The sequence below is a fragment of the Saccostrea cucullata genome, unplaced genomic scaffold (assembly GCF_032062105.1).
Source record: "Saccostrea cucullata isolate Sc308-1 unplaced genomic scaffold, CSIRO_AGI_Scuc_v1 ctg1866, whole genome shotgun sequence".
Classification (NCBI taxonomy): Eukaryota; Metazoa; Mollusca; class Bivalvia; order Ostreida; family Ostreidae; genus Saccostrea; species Saccostrea cuccullata.
The window spans coordinates 88,801-104,249 of NW_026918424.1; the positions used below are offsets into that span (position 1 = coordinate 88,801).

The window sequence follows — 15,449 nt, forward strand, 5'->3', positions numbered from 1 at the left end:
ACCTCCACCAGAAAAGAGTTCAGTAGACTTTGTACTGGCGCCCGTTTTTGAACTCTTGAATAGTGAACAAAAATCAAATGGGGATATATCTTTAAAAATTAAAATCGTAAAACCACATAGGCCCTAAAACATTACATATCAGTGATATTTAATCGAAGTTTAGCGCCATATTGTCATCAATATTATGACGTTAGGAAATGACGTATAAATAACTTCCGGTTATTGGAAGAAAGAAAGAATGGGTGTACCAGAAATTAATCTCACGGAAAAAAGAAGATGTTTAATTGCCAAAATAGCCAGTGTTTTGTGTCTGGTCACCATTCCATTTAATTTCTTTATGCTTACAGTAGCTGTTTATATTGAAATTGCAATACAAGACAAAGTTAGTCTTATTGAAGGGAGTCGGGACGCATTGCCCGCCTTTATGATTATTTTGGGCCTTGCTGGACTGATTATTAATATCTTAGCGTCACGAGTTTGCTGGGTTGTGCATGACACGGCGAGGAGAGCTGTTTGGAAAAAATTTCTAATTCCAGTTTTTGTTCTTTCTTTGGTTTTATTTGTGTGTACTTTTGTTGCATCGATGCTATGTTTTGCAAACATTGCTTCACTTCGTAAGTTATTTAGCAAAGGAATTTATGTTTCCATGAAAAAGTATGCTACAGACATGCCAAAGAAAAGTATTATCGACAAGTTACAGATTCAGTATAAGTGCTGTGGTTCAGAAGGATACACAGATTGGTTCAAAGTCAAATTTGTATCAAAGAAATACATTACTGATGAATATATGACAAAAGAAGAACAACATACATACACGTAAGTTTATCGTAATCATATCTTTGAAATCCAGACAGATTAATTTATGACTTTCAATTATGTCTAATGCCTCCTGAACTATATTTGAATCTTTCGAAGAAGTGTCTGAGATGATATTGTAGAACTTCGGACTATTCAAGGCCTTTTCTTAATTATAAGATTTCCTGAAAATGTCACTACATTAGAGTGATTTATAATAAAGAGTGAGTTTAAATCTGAAATGGTTTTCTGAAATGGTAAATATAATGTTAATGTTTAATTGTATATTATGAAGTTGACTCGACTTTATAAAAATTATTAATATTAATTATTGAAGTATACATGTATTGTTTTTTTTTTTGCAGAAAGTTTTCCGACCATGTTCCCTTTAGCTGCTGTAACTACAAAGTCCACAGACCCTGTATAGACACTCGAGTACAAGGCAAACACTTCAAGTATGACTACAGCAAAGACATAACAGTATATACAAGAGGATGTAGTGATGCGTTGATGTCAAGATATAAAAAGATGTTAAAGTCGGCAGGGGCTATTGTTGTCTTGCTGGCATTCTTGGAGGTAGATAAAATTGTTCTGAATCATCTGGAATTTAATATCATGATTTAAAGCTTAATATATACTGGATATTTAAGTTGCAGATAAATAGAAGTAAGTTACATTTGTAATATATATTTTAGGAAAAGAAATATGCTCAATTGCCAATTTTGTACTTTTGAAAAATAACAATAGACAAGACTTCTATTAAAATCTATTGTATTTATTTATAATTTATAACAGCTGAGTATAGGATTAGGAACAAGACTCTTACAGACAAGTCTTGCAAACTTAGTTGATGATGAAGATTCAAAGGGGTTTCTTCTTCCATTTGGTGGTGGTCAAGCACAAGGCAAAGGTAAACTAAAGAGAAATTTTTGTTTCTTCAAGAAATAACCACACAACAATTTAACAATGTGAAAACAGGTTTTAATTTAATGGTTAAAACAAGCTAATTCAAAAAACTGTGGTACCCCACTTGTGGGTGAGATGTCATAATTTGTGGCATTTTGTGTCACATGTGAACACCCTATCATATGTCATTCAAAAATTATCACCAAATTTTTTTTTTTGATGAGGTCAAGGTCAAGGGATCAGAAATCACAGCGTACTCAGAAATATCTTGTCATAGGTAATGCACATGTCAAAAAGCCCTATCTCTTCTCAAATCAAAAGTTATAAGGAAAAATTAACATTTGTGAAAAGTAGGTCAAACTTCAAGGTCATGAGATAAAAAATCATGTATTTATAAAAGTCTTGTCACAGGCAATACACCAGTTTAATATGAAAGCCCTATCTCTTCTCATTCAAAAGTCATGACCGAGGTTAAAGTTTTTGAAAGGTAGGTCCAACTTCAGGTGAAGATCACGAGGTCAAATCACAGTGTATTTAGAAAGGTCTTTCACATGCAATACACTGGTTAAAATGAAAGCCCGATCTTTTCTCATTCAAAAGCTATGGTCCATTAAAAGTAATGTTTTAAAGTAGGTCAAACTTAAAAGTCAAGGTCACAGGATAAAAAATCATAGCATATTTAGAAAGGTCTTGTCACAGGCAATGCACATATGAAAATATTTACATTTCCAATAATTTTCCCTTATGATTCTTTACAAAATAAAATGCAGTATATTTTCTCATGAACTACATTAGGTATGTATCACGAATAAGTATGAATATCTCCATTGTTACGTCATAATACCGCTCTTGACGTCAAAAAGTCAAAAAATATAGTGCACACTGATTTGTTTTAAAAATGACAGTTGAACGGCATAAATTTATGGCAAGTCATCAGAAAAATAATGTAAATATAAGAAATGAATTTAATTTTTTGAAGATTCATGAGGTATATATATGAACTACAACGCTTCACACCGGCATATTTATCATGAAGCGCTAACGCGCTTCATGAAATATGCCGGCGTGAAGCGTCGTAGTTCATAACCTCATGAATCTTCAAAAATAAAATTCATTTCTTAATTGTCATTGTAACTGTCATTGAATATGGTTATTTATTATATGTCTCAATCTGGCACAAGATGTGTCGTTGAAACCATAAAAATTCATAATCATTTTTCATGAAGAAAAAAAGGCTTGTATTTGAGGGCATTTTTTGTGGAATATTAGAATTATATTAATTTTCTTATTTTCATTTTTCCAGCAGAGGATGATGACAAACAGAAATTGTTACCAGATGAAACAGATCAACCACCTTGTGAGTAGTGAAAATTATATAATGATTTCCTAATTATCACTCATATATCAGATTATTCAAAGAACAAGTATAGTATTAAATAATTGGAAAGAAACATAATTCATGATTATATTTGATGTAATTTTAACATGGAAAAAAATCATCAGAAACCCTTCTGTTTTAGCTGCTCCTATGACAACATTAGCTAGTCTACAGAATCTTCCTCCTGTAGGAAGTATAGACGATTTATCTGTTACCGAGTCCTTTGATGATGTGGAAGAGTTACCTCCCCCAGATGTTGAGGAAGAGTTTCCTCCCCCTCCATCTGACATTGAAGACCTCCCTCCACCAAGACAATCTGTGAAATATGTTAATGAGATGGATAATGAGGAATCAAACTAATTACCTTATCAAATGTTATTATACATATGTGAAGTTATTATTTATTCTAAATTATGTGAAGTTTGAATTAAAAAAGATATTTTTTATTGAGCTTTTATCAAACTTAATAATGCCTCTTAATCATGTTCTGTGAAAAATTTCCTGGGTTATTATAATAATACATGGTTTGGAGATGAAAATAAAATTTAATGGGTATTCTATGACAGGAAATATTTTCAGAGGGACCAAAACTATCAAAATTTATGCAGTCTTCAAAATTCTACCTCTTTATTTCTGGACATAAAACTTTTGGCATAATCTCAATATTAGCAGGTTTCGACCAAAATTGTGAAATTAATGACCTCAAGATGGAGGTCCTATAAGTGAAAATGCTTACCTGGGTAAATTCTTTTCAAAAGCTTCTCCCTGTATGTATGATTTGCATATAAACCAATGCACTGTCATCTTCAGCAAGGGTGCTTTTAAATAAATTTCAAAATTTGTGGTCTGGGACAGGGGTTATGGCATTAGGGCAGGGCTCTATTGACCATACAGTGAAAATAAATTTATTCTTTTAAAATCTTATTTGCTCTTGGTTATTAAGCAAACAAACCAAGAAATTCAAATTTATAAGCACTGGTCCCTGTGTTCTGAAGTTTTGAAATTCATGCCCCCTGAGTCAGGGGCTCTAGCTCAGGTGTTAGGGTCTTGGATCTACTGATCATTAGAGAGAATTGAAGAGACATATTGTGCCCTTGAATGATTAACCTAGGTAAGCAAATTAGGTTATAGCTGAGCATTTGGTATTGCTGAAGATTCGGCCTACTTTGTGAAGTTGAAGCTAGGATGCTGAAACCATGGGAGGAAATCTAGGACTGTAATTCACTTTTTATTCACAAAAATCCTTTCTTGTGTATCTATGCAAGTAGTTTTGATCATAAAAAAAATAGATTTTCACATATATTTTTATAAGCATTGATATACTATGCTGATGTACCAGCATTCAAAATTAAAAAAACTTTGTCTTGCATATAAATATCAAATACTGTGAAATCATCATTGTTCATGGAGATCCTATGTTCCTGGATTTCATTGCTCATCTTCATCCACAAATTCACATCCCCACGAACAATTATTTTATCAAAGTATTTATTCATTTATTTATTTGTTGAATCTGCTGAATTTCAAGTCACCCACAAAATTAATACATCCCCATGAACCAACTAACGTTTGCTCACCCACAAACATTGCAACCCATGAATTAAAATGATTCCATAGTACCTATCTTGTAAATGTTTGGTGATACACAGTATTAACTGGAAATCACAAGAAAGAGATGCACTTGTATATGTACAAACATTTATTGACCAAAACATGATGCAACTGTATTCTGATTTTCAACATTTTCATTAAACAAAAAACTTAGAGTTGAGATCATAACAAACATACAGATCCTTGCTCTCTGATTATCTTCGGTATGTTTTTCTTTTTCTTTTGGTAAAGTTGAAGATCTGACTTGAGATTTGGAAGCATTTGAACAAAAGATTTACATACATAAATAATGTTCGTAAACACAAAATTCCCATCAAGATTATTTGAATTGTTTTGGCAGACAAAAACATCACATACAAACTTGTTTAAACTTGCTGTTAAAATTGTTAAAATTCCAAAGTGGTGTCTTCCAATAAATTTATACTGATCACTAGTACAATGTATTTCAGTTTAAAGCACTTTTCCGTATGTGAAAAATACCCAGCACTTAAATGAATTATAAAATTAATATTTACATTAATTCATGCAAAATAATAGCTTGATATTAATGATGCTTCATAGAAAGCAACAGATACATGTAACATGGAATGGTTTCCTTAATTGCAACTTACATGTACATTATATAAGCATTTGTATGCCAATTTATTTTATTTAGAGAGAGGGGTGTGTGAAAAAAAAATTGCAATTTATATGTCCATTAAAATTAAACATGTAAAATTCAAAATTTAAGAGATTCATATAAGGAAAAGTCAGATTACAGTCCTGAAAAAGATTCTATAGAAGTTTTTTTAAGTTTGTTTTATGGAAAAAAATTTTTTTTTTTCATCTTATGAATTCAGGTAAATAATATATGAGAAGTATACTGTACACATGTACAAATTAAATTTGAATATGTGAATGATTTAAGTAACTGAGAAAAAATCTTTCCCTGATTATATATTGCCCCTATGTGTATAGATATTTCACAAGACATAATACAGTCAAACTTCGTTATCTCGAACCTGGTGGGACCAAGAAAAAACTTTGAGGTATCCGAGGATTCAAGATATTGAAGGTAAAATACTTAAAGAATTTGAGGTTGGGACTTCCAAATCAATTCGGCTTATCCATGGTATTCGAGATATCGGAGTTCGAGATACCAAAGTTCAACTGTAATTCATGACATGGATGGCAAAGGATAAAAAAAAAAAATTATGCAGCCAATGGTTAATCCTAACTTCTTGCAACTGATATACAAGTTTATCATTTATGTATACCTAGTGTACTTTGAGTGAAATCAATTTCTACTACAAGTTTTACTCATTGTAAGACATCAAATATTAGCAGGTTGAGCTAATCATCAATTTTCATTGAATGAAAATACACTTGTCATTCTACTGAACCTTTGAATATTTTCTGTATGAATTCTACTTTCATATTTGCAATATGAATTCTTTTTTTTACTTACATATTCGAGAAAAATTTATATGCCAAAAAAAAAAAACACTATTTAGAGATTTCATTAAAAAAAAAAACTTATTCACATTTTTGTGATTACAATTGTAGGTATTACCTGGGTAATCAACCTGGTAATTTTTGTCATTCTTAATTTATGAAGAATAGCTTAACTATTTGTGTGAGTGAAATGAGACATTTTGCAATGTTTCATTCACCACAAATAGAAACAAAATTACATGTATAAATGATAAAAATTTATGATTAAAAAAAAGCACCAATCTGCAATAAATTTTAAAATCAATGGTGACAAAAACAAGCAATTCATTCCTTTACATTTTCTAAATAACATACATTTTCACAACACACACAGAGACTACAATGTATTATCACATAAATCTATGGGAATATCATGTATATATATAAAAAAAAAAAAGCAACAAATGCCTATGAGTTGAAGTACTATGATGTCCTATCCCCGTCAGATCCAGCTTCCGTGAACATGTGTAAGGATGTTACTTCTGCCAATATCAAAGCAATTCTATCCTAGGACTCTTTATTTTCCTCTTCTATAACTTCATCTTGAGTCTCTGAGTTTAATTCTAAAGTGTTGTTTTCCAATAATGGTGCATCTACAAAGAATGTGCAAAAACATGCACCATTAAAACATTTCATTTTTGTAAATTTGGCAATTTTAGCTATTTATGCTAAAATAAGATTATTGCTAAAAATTTCACTAACATGGAAGTTGTCCAAATTTTACATTCCCTTTTTTTTAAATTATAAAATGCAATTTAAAAAGCAGTTATTTTGGATGATATAAAACATAACTTTAAGTTGAGAAATTTACCATCTGAAGAGAGATTTTCCCTGGAGGATTCCAGACTACCAGCTGTAGCGGTGCGGGAACCGCGAGAAGGGCGGCTGGTTCGACTGTCTATCGTGTCCACCGTTCCTGCCGTAGAAGCATCACTCATGCTAAAATTAACTGTATCTATTGAACCAAACACCTCAGCATTCCCAGTTGTAGTAGTGGTAACGGAATGTCTGCTAGTGCTGTCAATACTAGGAAGAGCTGGACTGCGTAACTGGAATGGAATATTTGGTAGAGGCCTAAATTCTTGAGCTGATCTTGGACTGGCCACTTGTTGCGAGGCAGTGTCTCTTGTGGCCTCTTCATACGTTGGTAATCTGGCTGAATCGTACCCTATCAAAGCTACTCGGTCGTGTTCATCTATGGGGTAAACTCGACCGTATGGTGGTGGCATGGTACCCTGATCATACAAGCGCTGGTGGTGATGGTGGGACGGCTTTTTGCGGCGAAGTATGACAATGACCATGACCATTAACAGAAGTCCCAGCACACTGCAGGCTGTAGCTATCACAACAGCTAGAGTGTTCATATGACTGTTGTCTTCTGTCGTATCTCCGACAGATATCTCAGTTGGTGATATTGCTAGATAAGAAAAATTTAAAATAAATTACCTGTAATTGGGAAATTAGTGACAAATTCTCAGAAAGAAAAATTATTCATGATAAGGAAAATATTTGTCAGGAATATTATTGCATTGGCTTTTTAAAATGCAACTTTCTTCATGTTTCCAAAAACAAGCTTTAAAACACGAATTACAGTTTTCAAAATGTGTTTTTTTTATTTAACAAGCACTGGGACAAAAATTTTGTATGGGAATAATATCAGTAAACAGAGGTTGTCATATTGTAAAGAACTCAAAATATGGTAATGTAGGAATGAAAACAGAAGTTTGAATTCACAATTGAAACAATTGTACAAAGGTCAGATTAGACAGTTTTTACTGTATTATCCCTTACATATACAAGATGGTGTATAGTGATCCCATTTGCCGTCCTTGCAGGTGAGAACTTCCTCCCCCACTGACTGGTACCCTGAGTCACAGGTACACGCCACCCTGTTTAAATTATACACCTGGGAACAGGTGCTTGATCTGGAGGTCCAACATTTACATTCCCCATTGGGGATAATGGGAACTTGGCACACCTTTGAAGGCCCTGTAATACAAACTGTCAATTTTGTAGTTGTTATTAATAAGGAATTATATCTAAATAACAAACTTTCTGACATACAGTCAGACCTTGTTATTATTTCAAACTTGGTGGGACCAAAAAATGATCCGAGATGTCTTATGATAAGAGATATCAAGGTAAAATACCTAAAGAATTGGAAGCTGGGACTTCTAAATAACTTAGACATATCCATGGTATTTAAGAATACTGTAATTTACATATACACTGAAGTTCAATTGTTTTATCAGTTCTCTCCCACTGATATTAAAATACATCCATCTTTATAATTTTAAAAGAGTTTCTAATCTATGCACAAAGTGTTGAAATATTAAAATAATTCAGAACACAAGGAAATGCAGAAGCATGACAAAGCTGAGTACCTGAATTTTCCACACATTCATTACTGTATATCTAAATAACAAGAGGCCCATGGGCCACATTCACTGAGACACATCACTGTAGATTCTCCAATCAAACTGTACCCGTCCACACAATAATAATGGATTTTCGTGCCTTTTGTAAAGACATCCATATATGTTGGCCGGTGAAATAGTGTATCTGATTCAATAATCCATTTGGCATGGGGTATATTTTGTGGTTTGTTGCACTGATCCTTGGGAACTATTAGAAAAAAAAATTATTTGCATGATTATATACATGAAGGATAGCTTCCTTTCATAACTGTTTAAGCTTTTATGGACCAGGGATTCTAAAAGTAAGAAGATTTATTATTGAAGATTTTCCTATATATTTCTATGTAAAATTTTGATTCCGCATTGTGGCCCCGCCCTACCCCCGGGGGTCATGATTTGAACAATTTAGAATTTACACTACCCCAGGATGCTTCCACATAAGTTTCAGCTTTTATGGACCAGGGATTCTTGAGAAGAAGATTTTCAAAGATTTTCCTATATATTTCTATGTAAAATTTTGATTCCGCATTGTGGCCCCGCACTACTCCTGGGGGTCATGATTTGAACAATTTAGAATCTACACTACCCCTGGATGTTTCCGCATAAGTTTCAGCTTTTCTGGACCAGTGGTTCTTCAGAAGAAGACTTTCAAAGATTTTTCTATATATTTTTATGTAAAACTTTGATTCCCCATTGTGGCCACGCCCTACTCCTGGGGGTCATGATTTTGAAGATTTAGAATCTACACCACCCCAGGATGCTTCCTCGTCAGTTTCAGCTTTTCTGGCCCAGTGATTCTTGAGAAGAAATATTTTTAAAGACCCCATTAATTTTTGTCTTTTCACAATTATCTCCCCTTGTGAGGGGACTTGGCCCTTTATTTTAACAATTTAAATTCCCCTTCACCCAAGGATGCTTTGTACCAAGTTTGGTCAAAATTGGCCCAGTGGTTCTTCAGAAGAAGTTGAAAATGTGAAAAGTTTACAGAAGGACAGAAGGACAGACGGACAGACAGACGGAAAGGACAAAATCTGATCAGATAAGGTCACTTGAGCCTTTGGCTCAGGTGAGCTAAAAACTGACGTACAGTTTTTATTCCAACTTGGTGAGACCAAAAAATTATTTTTAGATGTCATATATGAGAGATTTAATCATAAAATACCTAAAGAATTGGAAGCTAGGACTTCTAAATAACTTACACATATCCATGGTATTCAAAATATCATAATTTCGAGACACTGAAGTTCAACTGTTTTATCAGTTCTTCGCAATATTAAAATACACCCATCTTTATTAAAATACATCCATCTTTATAATTTTAAGAGTTTCTAATCTATGCACAAAGTGTTGAAATATTGAAATAATTCAGAACACAAGGCAATGAAGAAGCATGACAAAGCTGAGTACCTGAATTTTGCACACATCCCGTGGTCTAACAATGGTAGCCTGCAGCTCTCTGAAATAAAATGTCTAGAGGCTAAGGAAAAGTTTTCATTACTCAAGTATATTGTATACACTTCCATTTACAAAAAAAAAATTATATTTTCAATTGAAAACTATCATGATTCAACACAACTTTAATGGGGTATATTTTATTAAAAATCGAGCACTTGGGAACTAAGAAAAAAAAAATTTTAATCAATAAAAAATTATAATAAAGTTAGCTCTCTTCAACTGTTGTAAAAAAGAAATTGACAAATCTAAAAGAAAAGGCCCTTCTTTTAAAAAAACATTAAATTTTACTGCAGCAACTATTATATTTTTACTGTTATCATGAAATCCCAAACACTTTAACTATATAGATTTGTAATAAATCCATTTTGATAACTACCTCTTTCACAATCTCTCACTGGCTCTATGGAAGGAAACACACTGAAGTACCATGTATCATCATAACAGTGCACAGATATTACGCTTTCGTACGATTCTTCATTCCGCTTGATATAATACCCATCACTACAATTATTTTCTGACCCCTGGTTTTTGAAATCATTCCAGATGACATAATGAAAACAGCTCTCTAATAATAAAATGTCTAAAGACTACAGAAAAGTTTTCATTACTTAAGTATGTTGTAGTATATTGTATACATTTCCATTTACAAAAATTATATTTTCAATTGAAAACTACTATTCAAGTCACAACTTTGAAAATATTATCTAAAATGAGAGCATTGGAAAGATGCAAAGTCCAATTAATACATTACTTATAAATAACTAAAGGGCAGGCCACATTTTCAGTAAAGCTACATGTGGCAGCGTAAAATAAAGACTTGGTAAGCAAAGAAAATCAAAACATTAACCTTTGACTGGCAGGCATTGACAAAATTTGTTGTATGGGGACTCCAATATCCTGTGTGATGGTCACATTTGAATGTATCATCCCCCTTCCGATAGAAGCCTTCATTACAACTGACTTCGACATATTTTCCTTTACCGGTATATTTTATTTGTCCATTTGAGATTTTGGGAAATTCTCCACAATTATTTTCTGAGTGGTTTTCTGGAAATATGGGAGATGACATATGAAATCAATTTAATAGATCAGACTATTTATAAGGAAAGGAAATTTTCTTACTTTCTCGTATTAGTTAAATGTAGAAATAAGTACATGTAAAACTTTTACTAATAAGTTAATTCTACTCTGTGAAGACAATCATGATAATGGGTTTTTTAAAAATTGATTTTTGATAACTTTCACTTTTACCTTTCACTTGTTCTTGATTTGCTGAACACACATGGTAAAGAGATGCCACATATATCACAAATAATCTAACACAGCTTTTCTTCATTATACTGAAAAAAAATTTAAACTTTTGAGAAAAAAAAATCTTGTTTATGGACAAGTCAAAAACAAACAATTACAAGTCAACAGAGTGTAATACATGTATGTGTAATCTGTATAATTACTACACCCCAGCCTAGAGGCAGTCATTTCTTATTTTTCCCAAGATTTCATAGATCTAAAAAGTTTCTTTTAAGGCCATAATAAATAAATTGCTAGATTCTCATCCGAATTTTTTCAAAAATCGAGGCGGGCGGGCGGCTTTTATTTTATATTTCATATTTTTTCAATTCTGCAGATTTTTTATTGACCTGGTCAATCGGTGGAATTTTATCTATAATACCCGAATAAAAGTCATAGTAAAGGTTCAATTATCTCTTACTTCACATCATCATCAATCTTTTTCAACCAATGACCCTTGTTTAACATATATACGCATGTATTACAGCAATTACCATCTTTTCAGCTGTCAAAATCATGTCGACTTTCGCGGGATTTAAAACGAAAGTAGAATGGTAGATGAATACCGATCCCGATCAGAATTAAGACGAAGAAAAACAAAAATAAAAAAAATCGAGGCGGGGGTAAAAAATATCTAGGAATATTTTTATTATGGCCTAAACAGAATATTTTTTATCGACTCGTAAAAAAAGGAAAAATAAAAAAAAAGGTAAATGGCCTTATGTCTATCAATCTATTTAAATTTTATCGATAATTAAATATTACGTTACCTACCTAGTATCTAATATTATCAAATCACAAGGGCTTTACTTGCAACTTTAATACATTTTGTGATATATTTACTCATTATCCTTAATGAATTACACCTCCATCTGGCATCATAGACCAAACTTGACAGGTTTTCATTTCTTTTTATATAAAAATCTCTTTACAGTATTTGGTTCAAACTTTGATACACATGGGGGGGGAGGGTCTAAAACTTTCAAAAGAAATCTAAAACTTTCATTTTCATGGCCTCTGAACAAACTTTAAAATCTGAACATGCTGAATCCTAGTATCTAAACACAAATAGATAGAAGCTTGTATTGGTATTTATAAACATATTAACATCCATAGTGATAAGTAGGAGCTAATAGATATTTGTATAATTTTATGCTTCCCCACCTTCTCATAGTCAAATTATCTACTGACAACTGCACATGTCATAAACACGTGAACAACAATGTCATGATGACCATTATTTAAAATAAATGAATCATCATTATTATTAAACAATAAATATCTACAAACTAAGATTTTCTAAGATAGTTTTATATCCCTTATGCTCAGGTAAACAATGCAGGTCAAAAAATGTATAAATGGATGGCAAAATGCATAGATTTTTCTTTTCTTTTTTTTTTAAGCAAATACTTGCTGCTCAAAATCTGCACTTAAACCATGCTATTTGAAAGTTCCTCATTCCGATATCTTTTTAATTCATTGTTTGATAAGCCTTAAGGGTATTATCATATGGACCATGCTGTCCTATGCTCAACAGAGTCATTTAACTTTATGACCCCCTTCCCCCCCCCAAAAAAAGAAAAAAAATTGTCTAATTATATGCACCTATAATTATACTAGCAACTTTTCAAATTCCACAATTTCAGCACAATTCACTTTTTAGTCTCTAATGTGGTCAACTATAGCCTTTCAAGGATGCTTTGCTTGAAGTTTTGTTGAAATTGAAAATGTGGAAACAGATCACAGTCTTGAACAGTGCACAGAAGTCAGAAAATGTAGGCCCTAGCTTAACATGCTTCAGGAGGAAATAGGTTTTGGAATTCATACATCCCTCTCACTGATTGGTCAAATATTTAAACTGTATCACTTTGACTCATCAGGTAAAGTGAGACAGGTGTGAGAACTCCAAATCCTTGTTCAAGCAGGCAATGGAGAAAATTTTATGTATCCTATTTTAATATACAATGATGGGTTTTAGTTTAAAGAGACTAGTAGAAGAACATATCTCTGACAATGTGAAGAAAATTTTATGTATACACATCATTTTAAAAGAGAGAGAGAATATACAAATTAATGATGGGTTTAAAATAGTTTAAAGAGATTCTTAGTAGAAAATATTGTTGAACCAAAATTTTAAATATCTCTGACATAGATGAAGGAAAGCGATTGTGAATTGATTAAAGAAAAAGGCAAAGGTTACACTGAATTTTCGTTGAAGTCATATAAATATCGATAAAAAAAATGGCAAAATTCAAATTACTGAACAAAATAAATAAAAATATAGATCATTTAAGAATATCTTCTTTAACATTTCAATTTATAATTTAAGTATTTTATTTCAGAATATAAAGGTTATACGTTTATATTTTGAAATACTTTTAACTCCAATGATAACTTATTAAGTTCCTTCTCTGTTTTATCTTGTCACACTTGGAAACTTTTTTTCCAATATCAATATATTCGTTAATTAATTTGATCAAATACCAGTAAATGGAAATATAACTTAGCTAAGTGTTTGCTTGAGAAAAGAGATGTAGCGTGATTTCTTTAAAAGGAAAATAACTTTAAAAAATCGTAAAATCCTGGAGCTTCCGGGGGCTTCGCCCCCTGGCCCCCACCAGGGCTTTGCCCTGGACCCACTGACCATTTTCTGCGTACACTTCATTTCAATGCTGGCTATGCGCCTGACTGTTATTATCTTGGATGTAGGTATCCCACATTTCTTTATAAATTTTATTTCTTACATCTAGACTTGTGTATCTTCAGACTTTATTATAGTATTTATACCATAAATGGAATGCGGGTGGTTTTTCCCCCAATTCCTTGTTTGCTCTTAGTGGTTTCGCCCCTATTACTTGTTCGCGCTGAGCAGATTTGCCCCAATTGGGTAACTTTACCCATAATTACTGTCGGGTGGTCGTTTGATCAGTGGACTAATGATGAGCAGCTTAATAAAAGTTAAAGATGAAAGGCCACCCTTGTGTTTTTTTTACATCTATCTATACGAAAGTTTTATTCGATATACCAAACTTGATTTTTTACAATGGCTACATGTAGAGCTGTATCCATTGATGTATTCATTAATAATCTGTAAGTAATTTTTTTATTAAACTCAAAAAAATATAGGGAAATATTAAATTTATTTATTTATATGGGCCCATTTGTCTATTTTAAAAATAAATATGTTGCATTAAATTTCATGATGGATTAATTTGATATTAAATATTGTTTAATTATCTAATTACCACTGTATGTAAAATAAATCACAGTTTGATAAAAGAACATACATATGTAAATAAAGCCTGTAGTTACACTCAGTGCAATACACTCAGCGCAAACATGTAATCAGGGCGAACACACCCGTTACCCCATAAATGGCCAATCTCTAAATGTAAGACAACAGTGTAATTTGCTTGCATAGAATGACATATAGATATCATTGATGGGGAAAGCTCATATTTGATAATTTTTGAGAAATTAAATGCTTTTTATGTTTTTTAATTATTGAAAGGGGGGGTAACCATGCACATTTCGTGTGCTTGTGGTATAATCTAGCACAGTGCTCGAGAAGTTTGTGTTAAAAATATGATAAGACTTGGACAAAAAATAACATCCTCTGATTATCTTAAAAGATCTAAAGAAAGGGAGTGAAAGTCAATGTATAACCTAGGGCTGACAGCACAATGAACAGTGCACTGTATGACGTCAAATTCACAGTGTAATTTGCTTGCATAGAATGACATATACATATCATTGATGGGGAAAGCTCATATTTGATAATTTTTGAGAAATTAAATGCTTTTTATAAGTTTTTTTAATTATTGAAAAGGGGGGGGGGGTAACCAAGCACATTTTGTGTGCTTGTGGTATAATCTAGCACAGTGCACGAGAAGTTTGTGTTAAAAATATGATAAGACTTGGACAAAAAATAACATCCTCTGGAGTCTTTGTGCACTGTATGACGTCAAATTCACCTAGTAAACAAAATAAACCATCGGTCTCTAGTGTAGATTAATCTCAAAATTACATAAACAGCTGATTAAAAAAGGTTTTGATGATCAGCTTTTATCTTTAATCACAATGGTTTACTTACAATCAACTGCTTCTTGAAGTTCTCACTTCAG

General features: G+C 32.3%; 2 protein-coding genes across 3 annotated transcripts; one reads left to right on the top strand and one right to left on the bottom strand.

The window, feature by feature from the left end:
* The first annotated feature begins 208 nt into the window (after positions 1-208).
* Positions 209-3,525, top strand: LOC134265059 (peripherin-2-like). Of its 2 annotated transcripts, none has more exons than XM_062747306.1 (5): positions 209-816; positions 1,161-1,371; positions 1,591-1,705; positions 3,005-3,058; positions 3,222-3,525. In XM_062747306.1, the coding sequence occupies exons 1-5, from the start codon at positions 239-241 to the stop codon at positions 3,437-3,439; spliced, it is 1,176 nt and encodes a 391-aa protein (XP_062603290.1). In that variant the 5' UTR covers positions 209-238; the 3' UTR covers positions 3,440-3,525. The 2 variants fall into 2 exon arrangements, with proteins under 2 accessions (XP_062603290.1, XP_062603295.1); XM_062747311.1 differs by having other exon boundaries at positions 3,008-3,058.
* A 1,235-nt stretch (positions 3,526-4,760) lies between these two features.
* Positions 4,761-15,448, bottom strand: LOC134265095 (uncharacterized). The gene is made up of 9 exons (XM_062747336.1): positions 15,419-15,448; positions 11,287-11,375; positions 10,883-11,082; positions 10,412-10,622; positions 8,620-8,788; positions 8,548-8,570; positions 7,955-8,152; positions 6,975-7,580; positions 4,761-6,756 (listed from the first exon to the last, which is right to left on the bottom strand). Exons 2-9 carry the CDS (start codon positions 11,369-11,371, stop codon positions 6,671-6,673), a joined length of 1,578 nt encoding a protein of 525 aa, XP_062603320.1. The 5' UTR covers positions 11,372-11,375; positions 15,419-15,448; the 3' UTR covers positions 4,761-6,670.
* Position 15,449: the final 1 nt, after the last annotated feature.

What these genes read in the sequence shown, in the direction of transcription:
- LOC134265095 (XM_062747336.1), bottom strand. Translation starts at nt 11,371, where the DNA reads ATGAAGAAAAGCTGTGTTAGATTATTTGTGATATATGTGGCATCTCTT. An exon ending in AGTGAGAGATTGTGAAAGAG is followed by an intron (nt 8,789 to 10,411) that starts GTAGTTATCAAA and finishes TTTTTCTAATAG; the next exon opens with TTCCCAAGGATCAGTGCAAC. An exon ending in TGAATGTGTGGAAAATTCAG is followed by an intron (nt 8,153 to 8,547) that starts GTACTCAGCTTT and finishes TTTGTATTACAG; the next exon opens with GGCCTTCAAAGGTGTGCCAA.
- LOC134265059 (XM_062747306.1), top strand. Translation starts at nt 239, where the DNA reads ATGGGTGTACCAGAAATTAATCTCACGGAAAAAAGAAGATGTTTAATT. An exon ending in TCTTGCTGGCATTCTTGGAG is followed by an intron (nt 1,372 to 1,590) that starts GTAGATAAAATT and finishes AATTTATAACAG; the next exon opens with CTGAGTATAGGATTAGGAAC. An exon ending in TGGTCAAGCACAAGGCAAAG is followed by an intron (nt 1,706 to 3,004) that starts GTAAACTAAAGA and finishes TCATTTTTCCAG; the next exon opens with CAGAGGATGATGACAAACAG.